Here is a 9671-nt window from a genome sequence, read left to right on the forward strand (position 1 = left end):
GCAATAACGCCTTCCATCTTGCTCTCCAACCGGTCACAGATGGGCTGTAGGAACACTGTATATATAGGTTTTCAGTAGCCAATAACATATGGGAGCCTCCCAGGGGCGTTTTTTAAAAAAACGGATCCGTCGAAAAACGTATGAAAAACCGGACGAAACGGATGAAGAACTGATGCGACGGATCCGGTTTTTGTGGATCCAACGCCGTAAAACTGGATCCGTTGCATGTTTTTCACTAATTTCGCCAGATCCGTTGTTCCGACGCACCGCCGGATTATACCTGATGCCAAAAGACGGATGTGTGAAAGGAGCCACAGCAGATCCCCACATTTCCCACTGTGGAAATCACCGTGGCTGCAAAACAAGAAAATAAACAAGTTATGGCTGCTAAAATATAGAGAGGGAAAAACACAGGGAAGAAAATCCCTGTTTGGTGTGGAGAACAAAACTTCCTTGCAGTCCTTTATAAAACATTCTGCTAAACCTCATGTGGGGAAAGAGATGCTCAGGGCTTGCTGGGATTTGTGGTTCACCACCTCTTTGCCACAGGACAGGCGGTGCTCCCCTGGTGGCACTACACAGTACACATCCCAGGTGGTCACCCACCCAGAGATACCACACTGTGACTGCACACGTGACTGCCTACAGGAGCAGTGTCAATAAAGCTTTTCTTAAAGAAACTACCAGCCGCAGGGCGGAAGTGGGGTACCGGAAGTAGAACGGAGAGCGCGAGCGTTTCCTTGTGGGCGGCGGAGACAACATGGCGGCGGGGCCGATCTCGGAACGGAACCAAGGTAACGCGTGAAACAGAAGGCAACGGATCCGGTACCGGCGGTTGCTGAGTTGCCCCGTTGGAACTACATTTCCCGGCATGCCTTCAATTTCGTTGTGCATGGTCAGCGGCAGGCGCGACATGCTGGGATTTGTAGTTCTACAGTTCTGGTTATAGAGGCTGCTGTTGGGCATAGACCCCTCCTAGTATCGTGTGTTACTCTGCACTAGGCCTCTTCTTCGTAACCTTTCATTGGTCCTTGCTCTCACAGCAGCAGGTTTGTTACAGTGTGCCAGCGCAGAGAATCCTGGGCCAGAGATGGAGAAGACACTGTAACGAGCCCTCAGCTGTGCGAGCAGGACTAGTCTGTGCCTCAGACAGTAGAAAGCCCAACAGTAAATGTGTAGCTATTGCCCTGGCTGTGTGATGCGAGGCGGTAACGATGCTGTGTGTCTGCAGACGCCACGGTCTATGTGGGAGGCCTGGATGAGAAGGTGAGCGAGCCACTGCTATGGGAGCTCTTCCTACAAGCCGGGCCGGTGGTGAACACGCACATGCCCAAAGACCGGGTGACCGGACAGCACCAAGGTGAGGACTAAACCATAGCCACCGATGATGAGACATTGTCACGGAATCTCAGCTGTGAGAAGTGTCAGCTCTAGGCTTGTCTCCATTTCCTGTCGGCAAGCAGAGGCTTTACACGGAAGCTTCTAGAGGCTGCATAAATCACTAGGACACGTGAATGGGAGAAACCTTGCACTAAATCTTCGAGCTATCTGCTGCTTTCTCCACTTATCAGCCATTACTTCAGAGCTGCTCCAATCCATGCTTCCTCAGATCACTGCAAGCTGCACTGTTATACCGGCCATTGTGCAGTACTGTGCTCCTTTCTAGCAAGTGATATAACTTGCCACAGAGCTGGATTTACAGTTACACTGTTCAGTACTGCTGTGTGATTTCCTCCATACAGCTACTTTCTGGTAAGTGTGAATCTTACACCAGAGCTGGATTCACATCTGCACCACTCTCCAATGTTCCTCCTTTCTATTGTATCTCATTCAGGGCTACACTTCTCAGTGCTGTTATATAATGTTCTCGAAGCTACTGCTTTATAGTCTGTGCGCCTCACCCTGCGCTGGATTCCCAGCTACACTATTCTGTATGGCTTTATTATGTCCTCCATGCTTTTGCTTTCTAGTAAGTGTTTCACAGCTACACTTCTTGGTGCTCCTGCGAATGTGAGACTGGAGAGCAGTAATCCCTCGTGTCATGCACACTGCTACTAGCTGAAAATTGGTGACAACTTTAAAGCCGGGATATAATTGTGAAGTTGGGTAAAAAACCCAAAGTGACCCTTGTTCTTTGCCAGCGCCGGGACTACTATGATGTTTATTGAGGCACGCCTGACCCACTAGTTATGGCTTATTATCCTATAGCCTTCACTACTGGCAGAACCCCACTTTCATGCTGTATTGCTTTGTGACATGTTATAACTCCGCTCTGCCCCCTCCAGGTTATGGATTTGTGGAGTTCCTCAGTGAAGAAGACGCCGATTATGCTATAAAAATAATGAACATGATCAAGCTGTATGGGAAGCCGATCCGAGTGAACAAAGCTTCAGCGCACAACAAGAACTTGGACGTCGGCGCCAATATCTTCATCGGTAACCTGGACCCTGAGATCGATGAGAAGCTTCTGTACGACACCTTCAGCGCCTTTGGGGTCATCCTACAAACCCCAAAGATCATGCGAGATCCAGACACCGGCAACTCCAAGGGCTACGCTTTCATCAACTTTGCCAGCTTCGATGCCTCCGATGCCGCCATCGAGGCCATGAACGGACAGTATTTATGTAACCGGCCCATCACAGTCTCTTATGCTTTTAAGAAGGACTCCAAGGGGGAGAGGCACGGGTCAGCAGCGGAGAGGCTGCTGGCTGCACAGAACCCGCTGTCACAGGCAGACAGGCCTCACCAGCTGTTCGCAGATGCTCCTCCACCTCCGTCCGTCCCTGCCGTGATCACGTCCCTGACAAACGCTGTTGCTGCAGGTGAGGGCTTTGCATTTGCTTGTATCGGTACACCCTGGCTCCCGCAATGGCGTCTCGTTACAAAGGATTGTCTGCAGAGGTAATTGCCGGAGGCCAGGGTGAAAACGGATGGGTATGATTGGGTGCAGGTTTGGAGTCTGATTTGTTATGCCACTCTTGGTTGGTTCTTCCATGTCTGTCAGGAGCTTTGTGTCTGGGTGCAACCTCTTTTCTGTGCCCGTCCAGTTACTTAAGTCTACTTTTCCTGTTTCAGGCATTCCCTCGTTTCCGCCAGTTCCTCCACCCGGAGCACTGCCCCCAGGAATTCCCCCTTCGATGCCCCCACCACCAATGTCTCCAGTCACCGCCGCTGGTCAATCTGTTGGAGCTGGTCACCCGCAGGTGCCGCTGCCCTTCCAAGCTGGAGCCCTGCACCATGGTGAGTAGAGTAAGATACTGTATACATATGGAACGATCAGCGGGACAGTTTATTGGAGGGACTTCGTTATCTAGGGGCAAGTATTCTAAGACCCCCAGCTGTTCACAAGTCACCTGGCTGGTGAGAGTATTGTTCCTATTGAAGTGAATGTGAGCTGCAGTACAGGACACTACCACTACATGAGTGCTGATCTTAACCGTTTCAGCTCCATATACTGTGCTCTTAAAGAGGCCGGCGGAGTTTGACTCAACCTGATGGGTAGGGGGAGCCATTGTGGGACCACCACTGATGTTATAGGATAGGTAATCCATATCCTCTACAGCTACTAACATATTCTGTATTCTCAGGTTTGCAGATGCAAGTTCCACATCACGCTCTGGGACCCTCGCCGGCCCAGCTGGCAGCACGGTCTCATGGTATGGGCCACCCTGGCCCTCCTCCCATGGGTATGCCACCAAGAGGGCCACCTTTTGGTGCAATGGGTAAGTTAAAAGTTGGTTGCTGGAGGAAATCGTTTGAGGGCAAGGTGTTGAATGCCGCGTCCCTCCAGCCATGATTGGCTTTTATAGTCGCTTATGCTAAAGGATGAAAAAGCCGCCACAGCTAAAGGGGTGCACAGTTCTCTGCTGAGGAATCTTGTCAGTCGTGGGTTGTCATGGTATTATTCCTACAACGCCTGGCCTGTGTATGGAATTCATAGATGATCGTCATTTATTTATTTTATTTTAGACCCCTTTTAGGTGACTGAGCAGTTGCTCAGTTGTGAAAATGATCTATTGTAATACCACACTATTGCAGTTTATAGTGTAATTGCCTTCCTCCTGTGGCTGAGCTTCAGACCTAAGATGGCAGCTAAGAATGATTCTGTCTGCAGTGCCGCCATCAATGATTGACAGCAGCATCTAAATCGTTAACAGCAGCAAATGTCACTCGAATACCTTAACCCTTTCATCCCTGAGCCTGTTTTCACCTTCCTAACCAGGCCATATATTACAATTCTGACCAGTATCACTTTAGGTGGTAATAACTCTGGAACGATTCAACAGATCCCGGTGATTCTGAGACTGTTTTTTTCTTTTTGGTGACATATTGTACTTCATGATAGTTGTAACATTTCTTCAATATAACTTGTTTGTTTGACGAAAAAATCGGAAGTTTGGTGAAAAAGTTGAATATATACCATGCTTTTAAGCATTTAAATTCTTATGTCCTTAAATCAAAGAGTTATGTCACACAAAATAGTTAATAAGTAACATTTCCCACATGTCTACTTTACTTCAGCTCAATTTTTGAAAGGTAATTTTTGGTTAGGAAGTTCTAAGAGTTAAAAGTTGACCATCGATTTCTCATTTTTCCAACAAAATTTACAAAACCATATTTATTTTAAGGACCTCCTCACATTTGAAGTGATTTTGAGGGGCCTATATGACAGAAAATAGCCCAAAGTGACACCATTCTATAAACTGCACCCCTCAAGGTGCTCAAAAGCACATTCAAGAAGTTTTATTAACTCTTCAGGTGCTTCACAGGAACTGAAGCAATGTGGAAGGAAAACAATAACTATTTTTCAAACAAAATTTACTTAAACCCATTTTTTTATTTTCACAAGGGTAGCAGGAGAATATGGACCCCAAAATGTGTTGTGCAATTTCTCCTGAGTACGCTGATACCCCATATGTGGGATAAAACTTCTGTTTGGGCGCATGGCAGGGCTCAGAGGGGAGGGAGCACAGTTTTATTTATTTATTTTTTAACTCAAAATTAGCTGGAATAATTAGCGGTTGCCATGTCGTGTTTGGATTCACAGAAAAAAAGAATGTCTTTGGGGATGTAATTTATACCAAAAATTCACAGAAAAAACCCCAGTGTAGCTATTAGATAAATCAATAAAGTAATAAGTGACCGCATTTTGTAAACTGCACCACTGAGGGATCTTATCTATGTCTTTGGTGAGCACCTTGAACTGCCAGCTGCCTCACAGAATTTTATAACGTTGGTCTGTGAAAATGAAAAAAAAAATTCCCACAAAAAATATATTTTTAGCCCCAACTTTTTTTTATTTTCACAAGGATAGCAGGAGAAAATGGACCTCAAAATATATTTGTTGCGCACTTTCTCCAGAGTACGCCAATACCCCATATGTGGGGAATACTACTTTTGAGACACAGTGCAAACTTCAGAAGGGAAGAGGCGTCATATTGGAGTTCAGGTTTTGCTGGAATGGTTGTTGGGTGCCATGTCACATTGGTAGAGCCCCGGAGGTGCAAAAACAGTATACCGGATTTTTGTTTGGCTGCTGTCACACACTAAAACAATAGTTTTTGCACTCCCATGTTTAGATAGCTATAATTTTTCCATATTTCTGCTGAGAAATGTGGCTGCATGTTTTTATTGGTATAATTTTCGGGCACATCACATTTTTGGATCGCTTTCTATTCCAATTTTTGGGAGTAAGAATGAATAAAAACCAGCAATTCAGGAATTGTTTTTTTTTTTTTTTTTGGAGGTGCGGTAAAATTGATAAGGCAGCTTTATTCTTCGGGTCAATACGCTTACAGCGATACGACATTCATATAGTTTGTTTGTTTTTTTAATGTTTTGGCTCTTTTACACAATAACAATTTTCTGGAAGAAAGATTTATTTCTGCATCGCCTAATTCTGAGAGCTATAACTTTATTTTTCCACTAGCAAAGCTATATGGCCTCTTGGTTTTTTGCAGGACAAGATGACATTTTCAAAGATACCATTTTTATTTACTTTTGTCTGTTTTTGATCGCGTTTTATTCCACTTTTTGTTCGGTATGGTGAAAAAGCATAATTTATTGCCTTGTTTATTTATTTTGTTTTACTGTGTTCAGTTTTAAATAACGGGTTTGTTCCTGAGGCAGCGATACCAAATATGTGTACTTTTTGTTTTTCTTTTTACATAAATTTATTGGATTAAAATTTTTTCATTTTTTTTTAGTTTTTGTGGTGTTTTTTTAATTTAGTTTTACTATGTATTTTTACAATTTTTAGTAAAAAAAATTTTAAAACATTTTTACGTTGTCTCAGGATGGGACATCAACTTTCTACTGACCACTGATTTAATGCTCTGCATTGCTTTTACATTGCAGGGCATTAGAACTGTGCATCGCAGGCAGAGAAAAGGCACAGGAGCTTACAGGCCACCGTTCATAGGTGACCCCTCTGCCATCTTTCGGCCGACACGATCACAATCATGTTGTGCCGATGGAAGCAGAGAGGGAGCTCCCTTCCTCTGCGCTGCCCCGCAATGTCGCTGTCACTATTGACAGTGGCATTAGAGGGGTTAAATGCCTGTGATTAGTGTTGGCACAGATTGTGTGCATTGCTGCAGGGTGTCAGCTCTCATACAGAGCTGACACCCGCATTAGATTGCAGTGGCGCTCAGCATGAGCCTGCGTGATCGTGAAGCAGTATATTTACAGTGGTTTGCGGGAATGCAGCTTCCACAGCACCATATACAGTATATACTTCACATGTTGAAAAGGAGGTGATATGCCTTACATGTGTAAAGGATGTGGAGTTCCTCATCTAGGATTCTAAGTTCTCACCAGAGTGAGGGTCACGTTTGGTGAGGTGGTCACCAGGGCTGTGGAGTCAGTGAGCCAAACCTCCCACTCCTGATTTTCCCTGACCCAACTCTCTCATACATGGCTCATGTGTTAAGTAATACATTTACTGTAGTAAAATGGTAACATGAGGCTTTTCATCACCATTATGATACAATAATCTATTTCCTGTTTACCAGCAGTGCTGAGATGAGTGCAGTTATTCCTTCCCTTTTCCTCTGATCTGTAGAGGAGCTTCACTACTGAGCATGTACGTAAAGTGCAGCACAGATTCAGCTCAGCTAAAAGCCGAGATCCTAAGATCTGGAACAGAGCAGACATTTATAGAACATTTTACAAAACATCCTAGGTAAGTATACCACCACAGGATAAGGGAGTGAATCAAAAACGGTTAAATAAATGTAAATTTTTATTAGATAAATAACATGATAAAATATATAATTAAAACAATTAAGAAAGGTGCAGAAACAGAAGAACTAGGGTGAAAACGTACGCGTCGAGGCAGAGGGACGGGACTCATTAATATTTGTCACGCTGCTAGGATCAAGGTAACAATGTTGTGATTTTCCTATAGTACTATGTCACCTTGCTTGATTTAACTTAATAACCTCTTTTGAGTTCTATAACTCGACATTGTTGTGCTCCAATAGGAGACCTATATGGTGATTTGCATTGCTTTCCACAGACCAGGATTCACGTTATTAACTAGAGATACCAATTTGGTAAAAGATTAATATCCATTGTGTGTCTGCATTGTGGCCTCTGCAATTTGATTACATATGTTATAATTTATATGCTATTTATTTACTAAAAGGTGGTAAATTAATTCTAGTGTTTATAGCATTTGGTGCACTTGGCACAAAATCCCTGGTATTCTCGTTGATGGTGTTTTAATGTGGTTACTTTGAGCTTCAGGTTTTCAGTTACAAATTTGGTCACATTTTACCAGACAGCAAATTTTACTATTTTGAGTCCTATGTCCCTCCTTTCTATTTCTGCACCTTTCTTAATTGTTTTACTTAAGTATTTTATCATGTTATTGATCTAATAAAAATTAACATTTTTTTTTAACTATTTGTTTTGATTCACTCTCTTATCCTGTGGTGGTAAACTTACCTAGGATGTTTTGTAAAATTTAGTCTTGTCATAATAGGATTACCACTTTATATATGACTATTTGTGTGATAAATTTATAGGACATTTCATAACTTTCCCAAAGTCTTATGAAAACATTATTCCAACTCCACCAAAATAGACACCTACTCCACAGCACTGGTGGTCTCTGGCCACAACATCCCGTCGGGGACGCCTACATCTACATGTGTTGGAAATATTCAACTGACACTCTAATCTATGGGTTTTTGTTCCTTTTGTCTCAGGACACCCGGGGATGCCTCCTGGTATGCGACCACCTCCGCTAATGCCACCGCATGGATACAATGGACCACCCAGACCTCCACCCTATGGTTATCAGAGAGGTCCTCTCCCACCACCTCGCCCTGTTCCTCCGCGTCCACCGACAGCTCGTCCTCCTGCACCTATGAGGCTACCGATGGCGTAGTAAATCTGGACTATTTCTACCGTACATCATCTTGGGCGGGCAGTAAAGTTACGCTTTCCCTCTTGTCCACTATGGAATCCAACATTTTTTGTTTGTTTTTTTTCTTTATAGTTTTTTTTTCTCAAATGGTCAAAGACAGAAAGAAGTCTGTTCTACTGGAGCAGCAGCGAGCCACACCATGTCTCCACTCTCCGCATATTGTGCCTGTGGGGACATGGCTGAATGCTTACTTGGTGTGAGAATGAAGATTACTCGTCAGATTGGGCCCCCCTGATAAATGTTCAGGGGATAACCCGTCACACAGACATGCTGTATAAAGTTGAGAAGTTTCCCATTTTTTATATTATTTGATGTTTTTGGTAACGCTTCTTTGTAAATGGTAGATTGTAATAAATTACCAGAACTTCTGACTTTCTTTCTCCTGTAATTTACAAGGTGGCGACCGAGAGCTGGTCCTTAATGGGGTTGTGGGAGATCAGGATAAAGGTTCAGTGAAGCCATGCTGCTCTTGTCTCCTTTCCTATGAAATGTAGTCATACAGACATAAGTAGGCCTCAGTTGTCGTGGCAGAAACCATTGGATACCTAGATAGGATTTTGCCCCTTAAGGCTATGTGCACACGATGCGGATTTGCTGCAGATGTACAGTATAATGTCATTCAATGGGGAAAAAAAAAAGCTGTGCAGAAAAATCAGTGCGGAATTGCTGCGGATTTCAAAGAAGTGCATGTCACTTCTTTTGTGCGGATCTGCAGCGTTTCTGCACCCCTCCATGTTAAAATTCCGCAGTGGCAAAAACCGCACAAAATCCGCATCAATTGCGCACAAAATCCACATAAAAACCGCAGCAAATCCGCGGCTGCGGATTCTGCTAGGAGATGCGGATTTTGTGCAGAAAATTCACCTCTTTTCCTACGTGTGCACATAGCCTTAATGCCTCTGTCAGAGATTAACAGCTCCATTTAAGGGGGGTTAAACCACACCGATCACAGCTAACTCCCTTCATGGCTGTTAGAGACAGGCACCAGCTGTACACTGTGTGCAGAATTATTAGGCAAGTTGTATTTTGATCACATGATACTTTTTATACAAGTTGTCCTACTCCCAAGCTGTTCAGACTTGAGAGCCAACTACCAATTAAGTAAATCAGGTGATTTGCATCTCTGTAATGAGGAGGGTGTTGTCTAATGACATCAAAACCCTATATAAGGTGTGCTTAATTATTAGGCAACTTCCTTTCCTTTTGGCAAAATGGGTCAGAAGAGAGATTTGACGGG

At 43.8% G+C, this 9671-nt stretch overlaps 1 protein-coding gene across 1 annotated transcript; it reads left to right on the top strand.

Moving 5' to 3' along the window:
- The first annotated feature begins 651 nt into the window (after positions 1-651).
- Positions 652-8805, top strand: SF3B4 (splicing factor 3b subunit 4). Its single transcript, XM_077259006.1, has 6 exons — positions 652-794; positions 1232-1360; positions 2286-2822; positions 3076-3240; positions 3588-3722; positions 8214-8805. Exons 1-6 carry the CDS (start codon positions 761-763, stop codon positions 8393-8395), a joined length of 1182 nt encoding a protein of 393 aa, XP_077115121.1. The 5' UTR covers positions 652-760; the 3' UTR covers positions 8396-8805.
- Positions 8806-9671: the final 866 nt, after the last annotated feature.

The sequence above is a fragment of the Ranitomeya variabilis genome, chromosome 1, assembly GCF_051348905.1.
Source record: "Ranitomeya variabilis isolate aRanVar5 chromosome 1, aRanVar5.hap1, whole genome shotgun sequence".
Classification (NCBI taxonomy): Eukaryota; Metazoa; Chordata; class Amphibia; order Anura; family Dendrobatidae; genus Ranitomeya; species Ranitomeya variabilis.

Coding starts and splice junctions, on each gene's coding strand:
- SF3B4 (XM_077259006.1), top strand. CDS start 761: ATGGCGGCGGGGCCGATCTCGGAACGGAACCAAG. Junction 795..1,231: donor GATCTCGGAACGGAACCAAG/GTAACGCGTGAA, acceptor GTGTGTCTGCAG/ACGCCACGGTCTATGTGGGA. Junction 3,723..8,213: donor GCCACCTTTTGGTGCAATGG/GTAAGTTAAAAG, acceptor CTTTTGTCTCAG/GACACCCGGGGATGCCTCCT.